The sequence below is a fragment of the Rhinatrema bivittatum genome, chromosome 3 (assembly GCF_901001135.1).
Source record: "Rhinatrema bivittatum chromosome 3, aRhiBiv1.1, whole genome shotgun sequence".
Classification (NCBI taxonomy): Eukaryota; Metazoa; Chordata; class Amphibia; order Gymnophiona; family Rhinatrematidae; genus Rhinatrema; species Rhinatrema bivittatum.
The window spans coordinates 578570294-578586645 of record NC_042617.1 but is presented as its reverse complement, the minus strand read 5'-3'; the positions used below and the strand labels follow the sequence as shown (position 1 = coordinate 578586645).

General features: G+C 44.8%; 1 protein-coding gene across 3 annotated transcripts; it reads left to right on the top strand.

Annotated features, from left to right (window-relative positions):
• The first annotated feature begins 5 nt into the window (after positions 1-5).
• Positions 6-9023, top strand: SGK1 (serum/glucocorticoid regulated kinase 1). 3 transcript variants are annotated; one of them, XM_029596608.1, is made up of 12 exons: positions 6-54; positions 3565-3640; positions 4113-4188; positions 4678-4782; positions 5016-5099; positions 5328-5459; positions 5710-5822; positions 6144-6267; positions 6731-6826; positions 7089-7244; positions 7357-7446; positions 7805-9023. In XM_029596608.1, exons 1-12 carry the CDS (start codon positions 21-23, stop codon positions 7970-7972), a joined length of 1254 nt encoding a protein of 417 aa, XP_029452468.1. In that variant the 5' UTR covers positions 6-20; the 3' UTR covers positions 7973-9023. The 3 variants fall into 3 exon arrangements, with proteins under 3 accessions (XP_029452468.1, XP_029452469.1, XP_029452467.1); XM_029596609.1 differs by lacking the exon at positions 6-54 and adding an exon at positions 1968-2112; XM_029596607.1 differs by lacking the exon at positions 6-54 and adding an exon at positions 3193-3363.
• Positions 9024-16352: the final 7329 nt, after the last annotated feature.

Below are 16352 nucleotides of genomic sequence, written 5' to 3'. Positions count from 1 at the left end.
AAAGTTCCTTGCAGGGAAGGATGAGAAGTAAAGCAGAGAAGTCTTCCCTCAAAGGTGGGTCTTGCCTGCCTTTAACGGTTCTCGGTGCACGCCGGCTTCACTTCTGGTTCTTGGTTGTTTGCTCTTTATTTGATTTATCTTTTCCATCTGTTGCACTGATTTAACAATGCACCCGCCCAAGGAGGATTGACTATGGTGTTAAAAGCATTAGACAGGGGGGGGGGGGGCTGGGCAGGGTGAAAGGTAATTGAATGAGAGAGGCGTTATATGCAGGCGCCTGCAGTTAAGTAGCAGTGGGGTTAGTTTGGATAAGAGAGGGGCTGAACGGTTTCGGATCCGGCAGGGGAGGTGACGATCTCCCATTGTGCTGCTTTGATTTGAAAGGATAATGTGAAAAGCTCTGCTAAGCCCTGGGGAATAATACCTTGGGAAGTGAAAGTGCACGATCCTCCCCTCTCCCCAAATTCGGCTATTTCCAGAAAAAGCCGGTGCCTTTATCAGCTTGTCCCATCCCTTCTGTGTGTGTTTTCTTTCCCTCTTTAAACTGGTTGGATGTAGCGATCGGGTTGCCTTGGTGGGAGGATGCCTGGCTCTGGCCGCAGGGCTCGGTGCGCGGTCCCCTTTCGGCTGACGGGCCCGTGCCACGTTGTTACATAACTTTGGAGGACTTGCAATCTAGAAATGGTGGTTTGGATTATTGGGGGGGGGTTATACTACATGTTTGGAATCTGATGCCCGCTTTCAATTGGGTTGGTTCTCCTGATGCCCGTTTTCCAAAAAAAACCCCACGCGTTAGAAGGGGGTTGCATAACAGGGTATGGTTTCTCTCCCCTATAAGTTCGGGCATTGCAAATAAAGCTCTTGTTTGCAGGCTGGGGGAGGGGATCCTGAAGCCTGCGCAGCAGGAAACGGCGGAGGTCGTAGGTTTAGGAAGAAAGCAGAGTCGGCCTCTCTCTCTCCTTGCCCTCCGCTCCCCCCAAAAAAAGAAAAAAAAAATCGTCTTCACTTTTTTTCATTCTTGCAAGGGAAGGTTGTTTAGGTAAGCGCTAGAAACATTCCACTGCCTTTTCGGTTGAAGCGAAGACACAAATGAATGCCAGAACTTTTTTTTTTTTTGCAGAGGTTTCCTGCTGCCCATGGCCGGCACGAGCGCCCCCCTGCGGGTACTTCGGAGTATTGTTCTAAAACTGGCAAGGAATGAAAGGGAGAAACTTTTTTTTAGCCTGTTCTGGTGGACATAAAAACCTTGCCCACGGATGTTTTCTCCTGCCTAAGGTTTTATAGTCGCTGGCAGGTTACTTTACAAGTGGCTTTTTATAAAAAAAAAAACGTCAAGTCCATACAAACAGCAGCCGTGCTGTTTTGCAACCTGTTGGAAAGTATTTCATTGGCCGGCTTTTGTGAGGCATAAACTGGGATGGTTACAGAGATTTATGAAAACCAGAAAACATTGGTTATTTTGTTATGAAAGGGCAGAACTGTAGATTGGACAGTAGGTGTTTACGTTATCGGTTTGAATTATAGGATCGCTGGTTTCTGTCCACACCCACCACAATGCTGGTGCCCTACTACTGGGCACATTGCTGACAGGCTGGCAGGCACTGGTAAACAAAGTCACATGTTCCCTGCTGCCAAAGCCACCCATGGCATAGAATCCCTATAATTTAAGAAAAAAATCACTTTACAGGGTGGCTGATGTATTTTGTTTGAACATGATGTACTATTATCTTCTAAATCTGTCAGATACCCTCATTTATCCCTTCTGCCTAGATTATGTCCTGCCAAAAAAAAAAAAAGAGGACCTAGAGGAGATCAATTTTATTTTTAAAGCCTGTGAGGTGGGGGAGAACATAAGTTCACTTTGTGTTCACAGAGCAGAAAGCCTCCTAGTTGCTGTGAGTCACGGTTCCTTAGAGAAAAAAAAAAAAAGATCTTATCATTTATGGTACAATCTGGGCGTGGGCTGCAAGGCTGGAGCTAGCAAGTTGGGTCCAGGCCCGGAAGGAAAGTCTTGCATTTAAAAATCATCTGAAGCAAAACATCAACAAGTAAAACAGGGCTGGAAGCAGCAGAGGCAGAACTTGATGGGGAGACGTTTGCGGTCTGGAGTTGGTAAGAATTCACACCAGATTTTTTTTTTTAATTTAATTTAGGTGAGACTTTAAAGTGAATTCTTCATGTTAACTATTAAAAAAAAAAATCTGGAAATTGCGAGCCTTTTGCAAAATGTGCAGGTTGTGGAGAGGTTTGGGAACCGTGTGCTGTAGAGTTATAGGTAGTTGGATCTTTTATTAATTTTATCATTGCTTAGGATGAAGACTGGGGCATGAAAACGGTGGAATTAGGTATAGATTTTCCTAAAGATTAATCTGTAAAATACAATTAAAAAAATACAACTTGGACAACAAAAAGATGCGCTGAACGGATAACAGAGCCCGTTTCTAGAGAGAATGAATGAAGCTGGACTTTTCTGCCAGCATTAAGTCAGATTTAAATGATAGCGGCGGCGAGTACTTCCAAATCATTCAAACAGAAATTCTTCTTAAACCAAAGAGAGTATTTTTTTTTGTTTTAAACTGTTATTAGAAACAAGAAAACAGTAAATGCTTAACATAGGTTGGTTTCTGAGCGAAAGACCTTCCGATCTATGCAATTATTTAAAAAACATGCATAGATCGGCAGGAATATTTCTTTTTATCAGCATAAACGCTATCGATAGTCTAGATGAAACCGGGCTTAAAAAAAAGCGGAGCATAGAAAATATCTGATCAGTGTGTATAATATTCTGGGGGAGTGACTGGCACATTTGTTCACCTGCCCAGCCCGTCACCTCGGTGTAAAGGAGAAACGATCGGTGCGGTTTGCCGTGCAGAGAAGTCTCGTCTTAGGGCAGGGCTCTGAGCGCCTCTCTCGAGCCCTTCTCGCGCGCACGGAGCCCCAGCCTGGCAGCTCTCGCCTGCCCGAACGCACAGCACGAGCCGGCAAAGAACGTCCCGGGGTCTCCCCCCTTCCGGCGACGTCAGAGCCGAGGAGGCGGGGCCCTGCCCGACGCCTGGCGCCCGCCGGCCGACCCGAAGCAGTTCTGGGTGCTTCCGACCGAGCCTGAGCTCGCTGATTCGCCGGGGGGAGGGGGGGGTTGCCTTGGCCCCGCCCCTCTCGGCGGGAGCCGCCTATAAAAGCGCGCGGCGCGTGGGCTCCTCGCTCAGTTGCGTTGCCTTCTCCTGGTTGCTTGCTTTTCGTAGTAGCAGCAGCTCTCCCTCCCTCGCTAGCCCGCGGCATCGCCGGCAATGACCGTAAAAACTCAAGCGACGGCCCCGGCGCTCACCTACTCCAAAATGCGGGGCATGGTGGCGATCCTCATCGGTGAGTGAGCCGGATCGCAACCTTGTGCTTTTATTAGCGGATACGTTTTAGCTCATTTAAAAAATGCTCATACCCGTTCTGTATTGTGAAAGAAGCCAAGTCTTCAGTTGATATTTTTGGATCTTGATTTTTTTTTTTTTTTTTTTTAATTGTTACTTAAAAGCTTTTTTTTTTTTTTCCCCGCTTTTGGTTGTTTTACAGCTTTCATGAAACAGAGAAGAATGGGGCTGAATGATTTTATTCAAAAAATAGCCACCAACTCCTATGCATGCAAACAGTAAGTATCTCCGTGCATTTCTAAAGAAACCAGATTCATCGTGAGTCTTACTTGCTGTAAAATTATAGTTTCAATTCCTGATTATTATTATTATTATTTTTTTTTTTATTGTTCTTAAAATGGAAAAATACGCGTGCTCATTTTGAGCTTGGTTCCCTAGTGGAGCTCGTAGATCTCTCACGGTTTACTCGGTTGTGGATTAAAATTCCCATTTAAGGGTTATGCAGTGAATGTAATGTAAATATCTTGCTAAGATCAAAGTGTTAATTTTTCAAATCCCCATTGCTCTGTGGGGTGTGTTTTTGTTTTTGCCAGACTTTTTCTGTCAGTTTGACCGTAACTAAGTGCAATAGACATTTATTTTTTTTTATCCTAAAACTTTAATTACAGTTGTACTTGTTTGCCTGTCACCCATAGCGGTAAGATCCTGGTATTTGCTGTACAATTAATGCTCCGATTCTTCTCCTTGCAGCCCTGAAGTTCAGTCTATTCTGAATATTTCCCAACCTACAGAACCTCAGCTTATCAATGGCAATCCTTCTTCTCCTGTAAGTGTCCTTTCCATAGCGGTGTATTCAAATATGTTGTAGGCGTGCATGTTTAACAGAAACATGTTTGTGATGCGGGCAGGATGGGTAATGCTACTTAGTTTGGGGAATTTGTATTTGCAGGGTAAATGCAGATTACTGTGAGAGATGTGGTGTGTGTGTGTGTTTTATTATTTTTTGTTTTTTAAATAAGTGCTTGCCAGCCCTTGGATGCTCCAGATTTGGTTTGCAAGTCAAGTTGACGTGTTTTCTATAAGGGGTAAAAAAATGATGCTTCATAAGACATAGGTCAGATCAAACTTGGAAACTACTGTTTAGTAGCAGGTTTGTTCTGGGGTAACTCTCAAATCTACAGTAAGGGACAAGAAGAGATAGAAACATGAAATAATTCTGCCTGGTCAATTCAACTGTCTTCTAGTGAAGTAATGTAATATATCAGCCAAAAATCTAATTTTTAATTTATTTATTTATTTTTTTTTTTAATTCTAGCCCAGCCCAACACAGCAGATCAATCTTGGTCCTTCATCCAATCCACATGCTAAGCCACTAGACTTCCAGTTCTTAAAAGTGATCGGGAAAGGCAGCTTTGGCAAGGTGAGCGCCTATTCCAGGCTAATCCGGATTAGTGCTGATGCTGTGCAAGTTTTGTATTCTGGGGTGTCTTAACTGCTGACTGCTTCAAGGCTTGCTACAACCAGTTAAGGCTTTCTTAGCTGACTGCAGGAAACTTTGGTATTGCGTTACACGAGGCCAGTTACACTTCTTGCATGCAAAGGGAAAAAGTTTCACGTTTCAACCTATCCAATGTTGTGTGTGTTGGCTCTTAGGTGCTCCTGGCAAGGCACAAGACAGAAGAACACTTTTATGCCGTTAAAGTACTGCAGAAGAAAGCAATCCTCAAGAAGAAAGAGGTAGATATATATTTTCCTGCTCTTTTTCCGTGTTGTACAGATTACCACATGTACGGGGGGGGGGCAGGGGTAGGCGTCTGTGGTGCTGCAAGCCGGTTGGATTTTCAAGATATTGATTAGAATATTCATGAGACGTTTGCGTACGCTGCTGTCCTTGTGGGCCGCGGTTGCCTTTCCCCGCACCAGGACTTGTTTCTTAAAATGGTTTTGGGTTTTTATCTTGTCCAGGAGAAGCACATCATGTCTGAACGCAACGTCTTGTTGAAGAACGTGAAACACCCTTTCCTGGTCGGGCTGCACTACTCTTTCCAGACAGCAGACAAGTTATATTTTGTACTGGACTACATCAATGGCGGAGAGGTGAGCAGGAACGTAGGGCACCCCGACCCTAATCCCTGCTGGGGACTGGCAGTGACCTGATCTTCTCTTTCCTTAAAGGAAAGGCTTTTCAAGAGGGGAGGGAGGGGGTTACTATAAAGGGAATTAGCTGTTTCCTAGCCTGCTTATTTTTTCAGATTTTTCGGCTATTTCCTGCAATTGTTCTGGGAGCTATATAATTTGTTGGCCGCGATGTCAAACTGTTTTTTTTTTTTTGTTCTGTCTCCTGCAGCTGTTCTATCATCTCCAGAGAGAGCGCTGCTTCCTGGAGCCCCGGGCTCGTTTCTACGCCGCTGAGATTGCCAGTGCGCTGGGGTATTTACACTCGCTGAACATTGTTTATAGGTAAGCAGCAGGACTCTGCACAGTGCATCTAGTGAATTTTTTAGTCCCTGGAGGGTGGAAGCGATCGCTTAATATCTTATTTAGACAATTACACGTGGAAGTAACTTGAGTAAGCCATTCTGTTATTTCCATAACTGTAGTAATGACCTGTCAGCAATAGAATTTTACTGGTGGTGTTGGTGCCTCAGTTATACTATAACCAGTGACTCAGTGCTTTGGGAATATTTGCATTAGCTCCTAGCAGGAAGTCTTTCTTTTTTTTAATGACTTGTGTGTGTTACTGGAGAGGACTCATGTGGAATGTTTTGCCTTTTGACACAGAGACCTAAAGCCAGAGAACATTTTACTGGATTCTCAGGGCCATATTGTCTTGACGGACTTCGGACTCTGCAAAGAGAACATAGAACCCAATGGCACGACCTCTACTTTTTGTGGCACACCTGAGGTGAGGACTCCTATCTATATATATATATATATATATATATATATATATATATATATATATATATATATATATTTTATTTATTTTTTTTTGCACATTTGGCTTATTGCTGTGTTTTTATCCTAAGTGCTGAGTATTCATTAATCAGTTGCCATCGTGCAACAAAGAATCCTAGACGCACGAGTCTGCTAAATGTGGCAACTCGTCCGATTTGTCTAGTAGGCGGTGCTGCTGCCACCACGTCATTGCTGTACCTGCTTAACCTGTGCATTTTTGAAATGCTGGGGGGGGGGGGTTCCTGTGAGGTGACGGCATCAGCCTCTAGGCCATTCTCTGTGGTGAACATTTCTTGCCATGGAAAGACTACATTTATGGGGATGGCTTCAGGAAGCAACGTGTGTGTGTGCGCAAACCTCTCGTTTTCTTCAGGTAACTAACGTTCTCTCTCTGTTTTCTCTTTAAACAGTATCTTGCCCCTGAAGTTCTGCACAAACAGCCCTATGATCGCACTGTTGACTGGTGGTGTCTCGGAGCAGTGTTGTATGAGATGCTTTATGGACTGGTGAGTAACAGTCTTGGTCGTTTTGTGCTTCGTAGGGTAGCATTACTGTAATGCACTAAATCTGAATATGAGCCATGGCATACGGAAAACGTTCTGCGTCTTGTATAGCATGGATCATAACAATAGGCTTTTGTTTATAGGAATTGCCCTAGACCCGCTCTGAGCGGAAAGGCGTTACACTGGGCCATCTGGCATGCTGGTACATATTCTAAAGCGGGTTCTTCATCGTCCTAGCTAACCGTCGGGTATGTTTCCTCCCCAGCCTCCTTTCTACAGCAGGAACACAGCTGAAATGTACGACAACATCTTGAACAAACCCTTGCAGCTGAAGCCAAACATAACCAACTCTGCCAGGCACCTTCTGGAAGGCCTTCTGCAGAAAGACAGAACGAAGCGGCTGGGAGCCAAGAATGACTTTGTAAGTGGAGACTCTCGCACATAAAACCCACCCAGCAGCTTCACTTGCAGCTTAGTGCGAGACTGAGCTCACCGTACTTTTTTTTTTTTTTTTCTTTTCTATTTTTGGATAGGTGGAGATTAAGCATCACATCTTCTTCTCTCCGATTAACTGGGACGACCTCATCAGCAAGAAGCTCACGCCCCCCTTTAACCCAAACGTGGTGAGTATTCGAATTACAGCTTCCTGTTAAATGTGGGGATCTAATGTCTTTGTTTGGCGGCGGCGGGGGGGGGGGGGGGGGGGGGGGGGGGGGGGGGGGGGGGGGGGGGGGGGTTAGGATTGGGATGGTAAAGAGATCCTGGCATCCCATTATCTTAAAAAAAAAAAAAAAAAAAAAAATGCACCCAATGTTAGAGAAATATTTTTTGGGAGGGGTTAAGTGGTCTTGTGTTTGTGATCTTGGACTCTTGTGCGATCCCTGCGGTCACGGTGCCATCCGCAGGCACAGAAATGTAAAACGTGGGGGTTTTCAGGGGTGACGTTCAGACTGATATATTGTCCTCTTTGTCTGTCTGCAGAGCGGCCCAAACGACCTGCAGCACTTTGATCCTGAGTTCACCGAGGAGCCGGTTCCCAACTCCATCGGCCAGTCTGCAGACAGCATCCTCATTACCGCCAGCGTCAAAGAAGCTGCCGAGGCCTTCCTGGGCTTCTCCTATGCACCGCCCATGGATTCCTTCCTCTGAACACTTCCTGGCCTCCTCTCCTCCTCCTTGCTCTAGTAGCCAGTTCACCGGAGTCACCTTTTTTTTTCTTTTTAAGAATTTTTTTTGCACATCCCGCGTGGCAGCTTTTCAGCCTTAATTTCATCCGTCGCCGTTCTGATTGCTGGAATCATTCTTAAAGAGCACGTTTTTTAAGTCCCATCTGACAAAATATGAATATGGAACAATTTTTTTTTTTCCATGTTTCTCTTAAACCGGTGCTAATATGTTGGGGGGGGAAAAGATGGCCGCCAGTGGTTTGTAGGAATCCTAACACTGTTAAAGAAAAGTTGCCTGAAGGACTGCCTTGAACAGATTACCTAAAGATTTTGTGCCTTTCGCCCATGGAGAGATCCGGACTGTATTGGAAGCATTGCCTATGGGGCAGAGAACCTGCTTCCCTATTCCCCCCCCCTCCCCGCCTATGGGTTTACTATGTGAACGATGGTATGGCTGTGGTATACTTACTGCAGCCCGATGCTATAGTGCATCATGCACACGCGTGACACGCGTGCTGAACACTACAGTTTGCGGGGCATTGCTTTATTTTGTTTCTTTCATATTTGGAAGATAAATTTTTAACAGATTTATACATTTTTTTTTTGTTTTGTAACTTAAGGTAGTAACTATATTAAAAAGAAACTATATTGACAGGGGCTTGTGACTTTTCTGTCTCTGAATGGTTGATGGGAGCATTTGCTGCTATGACAATTTCTATTTTTTAGAAAGGATTTTATGGACCAAAATGCCCCACATGTTCCAAAACTGTGTGTTCTTTTTATTTTGGTTCTGTCCCTGAAGCGGACACTTCTTCTATTTATGTACGTCAGCATTCCTGAACCTTACATTTGTGTGTATATCTCTGTATAAAATGATCCACATACACTTGTCACATTAATTGTATATGTAAGCTGTCAAGCATCATACTGTACTGTAGTAATTAATGTGCTTACATTATGTATGTGGGCCTGGGTTTTGGTTTTTTTTTGTGACCACACCAATGGTTTGCAGTAAAACTTGTGAAAAATAGTGACTAAACTTTTCTTCTCTTTTTTTTTTTTTTTTTTTTTACCACTTTAAAGGCACCAAGCACATTCACCTCTTGTGCTGTGGCTGTTACATGTCCTACCTCAGCCATCCTTATTCTATCATGGAAAGCCTCCCTCCTTTAATGGGGGAATTCTGTGTTGAAAAGCCCTGTTCAGATCACAAGCCACTCGCCAGAAACAAAGGAAGAGGTGGAAATGATCACAAATGTGGTTGAAGGCAGAGTGGAGGTTAAAAAAAACCCCAAAAACAAACAAACCCACCACACCCCAACCCTGCTTTGGAGAAGCCACCCTGAAATGTGGGGCTAGTTCTTGGGTTTGGCTGTACTCTAGCTACTGCGGGTAACGGCTCTAGAGCTGTCACCCACACACCCAGAGTACAGCCAAAAACAAATAAAAAAAAGTACAGTAACCCACAGCTTCTTTCCCAGGTGCTTGCCATTTCCCCCTTGGCAGCCTGTCTGGGGATCACAGGGGCCGAGCTTGCTGCTGTGGCTTTTACTTTAAAGCCAGCTCTATGCAAAAATGGGGTTTTCTTCATTATTATTTTTTTTTTTTTTTGTTTGTTTATGGGGAAAATGCTGAGCAGAGAGAGAACCCTTGAGCTGTCAATCCTTACAGCAACAAGATTGGGGGGAGGATCGCTCCTATCTTACTCTTCTCATTTTTCTGTGCCTCTGGGACCTGTAGGGGGGGGTGTTAGCTGAGGGATCTGAAGAAGGCCCCCTCACTGCTGCTATAATGGGGGGGTGGGAGGTGGGGGTGCGTATGGGGCGCCCTGTGCCTCTGGGACCTGTGGGGGAGGGGTTAGCTGAGGGATCTGAAGAAGGCCCCTCACTGCTGCTATAATGGGGAGGAGGAGAGTGGGGGTGGGTACCAGATGCCCCCCCCCCCCCCCCCCCAGTAAGAGTTGCTTACCTGCCTAAGGCTGAGGTTGCTCTTGTTTGATTGTAATACTGCATGGGCCCTTTATATAAACCTCCCTTTGAATATAATGGCGAGCTCTCTCGCAAAGATCTTGTGGGGATTTAAGAGGGAAGTCTTTTTAAAAAGAACGCCCAAGAGATGATGCAGGTGCAAAACACCAATACACAATACTTTTTAGTGGGCTGCACCCTGCCGCCTTTATTTTCTATTCCATGGTTCTGCACATCAAAGCTGATTCTAGTCAAGTACTGGAGCTATTTCCCTACCCACCCCCCTCCTGGGCGCACAATTTGAATCCTGGCTGCCCTGGTTTGCAGCCTCCTGCTCTGACTTCTCGGCTGCTCCACGTGGGTGAATTTCTAGCTCTAAGGGTCCTTGCTCTCTTACCTTAACTGCTGGAGGTGAAAGTGTGCACCATACCTGCAATTCAAAATATCTCAATTACCCTGTAACCAATGAAGAAAACGCCCAAGAATGTTTCAGGGCTTTGCTAGTCAAAGCTATGTTTTGATTTTGCAAATGGCCTCTCCCGATTCATTTAGGATGAATTACAGTTTGGTTTTTTGTTTTTTTTTAGCAGCCCAAATGCCTACACACTTTATTAGACATTAATTGTTTGCAGGATTTGAGTTCCTTTTTTGAAAATATTTTTTGTCAGTCCTACACACAATTATTTTTGAGACAAGACCACAAAAAAAGTGATGTTATGAAATCATTGGAGGTGGGGGGGGGGGTGGGTATCTACCTTTAGCAGCCCCCTCATTGGAGCCCATCCCTTATTTTAATGTGCACAGCCAGGGGAGGGGTCTTCCTGCTGCCTGGGTGGGCCAGCTGCTTAGTGCTTCTGTCAGCATTGGTTGCAAACCACAGGCCTGCAGTTTCAAAGACCAGTTACACACAGTAATTATAACAACACGGTGGGGCAAGGGAGGACTTGTCAGATCTGAGGAAAGGCACCGGTCCGTGCACATCATCAATCCAATGAAAGGGTATCCCAGCCCAAAAAAGACTCCAGCAGGGACTGAAAGACATTTTCCAATACTCTACTCTGCTCCAGAGATTTGGCTCGGTTAAAGTCTGAGTTTTATGTCTCACTGCAGCAGCAAGTAGCTGGCTACTCACATGTAGATGTGCTTACGGAAGAGTTTTCCCTGATGTCTTAAACAGAAATACACTTAATAAAGCCAAGTGACAGGCTAGAGGGTACAGAAGTGGAGTCCCTGATCCAAGAGCTGGGACCAGTGCAGGCTGGAGGTCCTTTCTTAAAGTGACAGGGGCACCCTCGCTGACCGGCCTTCCAAACCCCAAGCTCGCGCAGCGGCCGGAGGCCACGACATGGGGAGGAGCTGAAGGAGGACTTTCCTTCCAACGAGCGTCGCCAACATCTCGCAGAAGGATATGCGCCATATCTCTTATTAACGACCACAAAAAGCTTATATATAAAAACGGAAGCTTGTGTTCTGCCGCCCTTCGTCTTTATTGCTAATCCTTGTCGTGTTGGTAAAATTTGCAGCTATTGCTTCTTAAGACACAAAGAGTACCAAGATCACAGCGCACAGAAGCATAAAGGGATGCTTATATAACGGCAGAAAAAGACCGTACGGCCACTCTAGTCTGCCCATATAGCCGTTCAGCTCCTCAGGGCCAGCAAAGGTCTCCCAACTCGGCTTATCCAAGTGTTCTGTGCGATGAGTGATACCAGCTCTGAGTTCACCTGGGCCTGGGGGAGTAGCTCTACTAGTGTCAGTTTCACCCGCCCAAGCGCGTTTATAACACTACTGATTCTTGATTCAACGTGCACTGGGTAACTCAATCCAGCAGGAGATTTGCAGGAGCTCTGTTAAACCTTGTTGATTTTCACTTGGTGTGGGAGTAAGGGAGCTAGGGGCCTCTGTCTGAACGGGTTGATTCAGGCACGCGGAGAGTTGTAGTTCTGCTTTCCCTAAGAAATGTAGGATTACCCGCAATGAGGCAAAACCAGGATTGGATCAGCCTATTCCCCTATGATATGGGATCAGGTGGGAGTTCGGAAGTAGCATAGCCACCTGGGCTTCGGGTTACAAGGAATGAGTAAAGCAGTCCTGGCTTCACCCTGTTGCATCCACAGAACTGGAATTCTTATTGTCCCATTAATTTCTCTAAAACAAATAAATAAATATCTCTGAACTACAAGGCCATGCATTCAGTGGGGTAAAACCAGGTCTAGATTAGCCCCTTTCTTACGATATTGAGACATGCAGCAAGCGTAGTCCAAAGTGCCTGTAATGTCTACCTCCATGAAGCATCAGACTTGGTCAATCCATGCAGACGTGGATCTTCCAGCCCAACATGCGGGCCGATTCAGTAAAGTCCGCGGGACAGCAGACGAACGCCCGCTCTCCCGGTGCGCGCACTGGCCACTCGCCTGTGCGCACGATTCAGTATTTAAATTAGGCCTGGCGGTAGAAACAGGCAAAAGGAGCGGTGGTTGTCAACGGGTTTGACAGCCGATGCTCAATTTTGCCGGCATCGGTTCTCGAGCCCGCTGACAGCCACGGGCTTGGAAACTGGACGCTGGCAAATTGAGAGTCTGGTTTTCGACCTGACAGCCGCCGGCCGACTTCAAATTTTTTTTTCTTTTTTCTTTTACTTTTTTTACCCTTCGGGACCTCCGACTTAATATCGCCATGATATTAAGTCGGAGGGTGCACAAAAAAAGCTGTTTTTACTGCTTTTCTGTGCACTTTCCCGGTGCCCGAAGAAATTAGTGCCGACCTTTGGGCGGCGCTAATTTCTTAAAGTAAAATGTGCGGCTTGGCTGCACATTTTACTTTCTGTATCGCGCGCGCATACCTAATAGGGCCATCAATATGCATTTGTATGTTGAGGGCGCTATTAGGTTCGGCGGATTGGATGCGCGTTTTCCGCCCCTTACTGAATAAGGGGTAAGGGAAAACGCACGCCCAATGACAGGTTAACAGTGCCTCCATCAGAGCGCACTGTGCTGTATCGGCCTGCTAGAGATTCAGCAGTTTAGTCCGTAGGGGATCTACACTAGATTGCCCACTCATTCAACATTAAGCACTGTCTCTATTCAGAGGGTCAACCTGGCTCTAGCACAGGAAGTCAGACTGATGTTGTGCTCTTTAAACTGAACATCAGAACATTTATTTGTTTTGTTTATTAATAATAGGCCAGATACACGTTTTCAGTGGTTTTTTTTCTTCTGGTGCTATAAAATAGTGCAGTGGAAGGTGGATCACCACTGCCACCTTCTGGCAGAAATCAGTTCAACTTTTTTTTTTTTGTTCCTCTGTAGTCTGCTTCCTTTCTGTAAAGCAAACAAACTAGACATAAACATAATTGCAAAAAAAAACAACATACTTTCATGAGCATTCACAATGACCCTACTGCAGAACTGATTCCTCCTCACTGTCAGCAGCTGGGCAGCACTCTGCCTGCAGTAGCTTCCATCCCACCCAAGAACAGGTTTATGTCAACTGGTACACCATACCTGGTTTGGATAAGTTCCTGGAGGAGGAGTCCATTAACTGCTATTAATCAAGTTGACGTGGGGAATAGCCACTGCTATTACTGGCATCAGCAGCATGGGATCTGTTTAATGTTTGGGTAATTGCCAGGTACTTGCAACCTGGATTGACCACTGTTGGAAACAGGATGTTGGGTTTGATGGACCCTCTGTTTGACCCAGTATGGCAACTTCTTATGTTCTTATGTTTTTAAGCAGGCAAGTATGACTCAGTATGGCATATCTTATGCTCTTATGTTCAAGTACACTATCTGTCACTTTTTGAGGGGAGTACTGTAAGTCAGCACTTGAATGATCCAAATCCCCTGTATCAGCTTTGTAACAGTCCGAATATGCACTTGAAGACGGAGTGAGCAGATGTACCTCCTCCGAGTTGCTGTCCATCATTGAGCTCCTGGACCGAGGAGCCACACTTCATATCCGTATCCTACATCACCTAGGAAAATGAGGAGGGTTCCCAGTATGAGTGTACTGTGCTTTGAAGATGATATGAAGATGCTGAGAGAAGGTGGATGTACCTGGGCCTCTGGAGAAATTCGCTTCTTTGCGTGTCTAATCTCTGTGAAATCCATGTGAATGTAATTGACCCTGGTAGCCACTAGGTGCCACCGTTCCTGGCCAGTGTGTTTATAGGCTGGGTATGTATGTATGTATATATGTATGTATATATATAGAGAGTAACACTGTAAATGATGGCAGAAAAAGACCCAAATGGTCCATCCAATCTGCCTAGCAAGATTATTTGTTTGTTTTCTTGGGTAGTAACTGTCTCTCTGGGCAGGTCACAGTCAGCATAGGTAATCCTTTTCCTTCATTTTTATCCTTTAGCCATTAGGGATCCTCTGTGTTTATCCCATGCCCTTTTCAGTTTTATTGCTGTTCTTGTCCTCTTCCAGGAGGGCATTCCATGCTACAAATGTGCATCCCCAAAATATTTTGGTTCAGTTTGTATTTTTGTTTTGTGTTGTTTTTTTTTTTTTATTAAGATTCAGTAATGTTTACTTTTTTTTTTTTGGTTCGGTTCATTTGTCAAACAAAAAGAAATTAAGCAAACTCCTCCTCCCCCCACAAACAAAAAGAATACTGAACTGCCCCCCCAACCCCCCCCCCCTCCCAAAAAAAAGGCTTGGTGTCAAGAAAAAAAATTGTCAGGAGTACTTGGCCCAAGGCCTAGTCCTAGGTAATGGGACCAGACCTCTGGCTTGTATCTAGGCCTTTGCAATGGGACAGGCATCAGATCTCAGGCCAGGCCCTGGAACCGGGAATAGGCCTCAACAGTGGGACCAGGATCAAGCAGAGGCGAGGCCTGGTCGAGGCCCTTTTTTTTTTTTTTAATGCACGAATATTTAAATACATGAACATTTTCAGGTATTATCGTAGGAGGGTGCTTTCGGTTCGTTTCATTTGGGAAGAACCAAAGTGGCCTCATTCGTTGCATTGTACACCTTAATTGTAAAGAAATGCACATCCCTATTCCATGCATCCACCAGCCTTTCTGTGAAGAAATACTTCCTGATGCTGCTCCTGAGTCTGCCCCATTGGAGTTTCATAAGATGATCCCTAGTTCTACAGCTTTCTTTCCATGGGAAAAGGTTTGATTCTTGTGCATCATTAATACCTTTCAGGTATTTACAATTCTGTATCCTATCTCCCCTGTCCCTCCTCTCCTCCGGGGTAATACACATATTTTGGTCATTCAAGCTCATCTCATACATTTTCCATTGCTTCCATCCTGTCCCATAAAGACACAGATTGTAGAGGAGGTAGGGTTTTAATAGCAAAGGACAGTATCATACTTGTCAGCATCAAACTTCCATGCAAGGCTTGAGAGCGACAGGATAGGGAATTGCGGCAAGACGTGACCACCACATTCACTCGTTCATTCAGGGGAAGGAAACGCGATAGGCACCTTCCAATGGTGTTAGTGCGACATGCATTCAATCAACATCACCCCACACATTTGGTAGGCCAGGCCAAAGGAAAAAAGGTTGTAAAACTTGGCTTCTGAATTGAAAAAAAAAAATCAGAAAGAAAAGGGGAACTTGACTTTGATTATGTTAATCTTTTTTCTTTTTTTTTTTACAACTGACTGAATTATTGAAAATATTTTTTGACAATGCCTGTTGCATTTAGTTTAAACTCAGAGAGAAATGAGACAGGTAATGCCATTGATTTGGTATGCAAAGACAACTTTATTGTGGAGGGGTTTTCAAATTCTCTTTATCTTGAGCTCTTCAGAAAATCGATTTACAATGGCTTATGTTGGCTAACCTGCCATAGATATGCATGAAAAGTAAAATTATGGTGCCATCTAGTGGTAGAACTGATGTCCTCACTGGAAATAACATTTATAGATCTGTCAAGTGCCTCCTTATATGCTAAGTGTTGTAAAAGGTTATTTTATAAATATTCAAGGGCTTCCCAAATGTATACTATTGACCCCACACAGAGGTAAGATTTTAGGATATCCAGAATGAATATGCATGAGATAAATTTGGAGATGTAGGGGGTCTCCAACATAGAAATAACAGCAGAAAAAGACCAAATGATCCACATAGTGTGCCCAGCAAGCTTATCCCAGTATCTACTGCACTGGGCAGCCTACCCTCGTGCTTATCAGTTTCCCAGACCATAAAAGTCAAGGCTCTCGGATGCTGCTTGAATCCAATTTCCCTTAACCCTGCCACGGAAGCAGAGAGCAATGATGGAGCTGCATCAAAAGAATCAGGCTTGGTGATTAAGGGTAGTAAAAGCCGCATTCACAAGTTACCCCCATGTTTGTTTGTTCCCCAAACCGTAAAAGTCAGGCCCTCAATTGGTTGCTGTCTGAATTCAGTTCTCCTTTTCCCACTGCCAT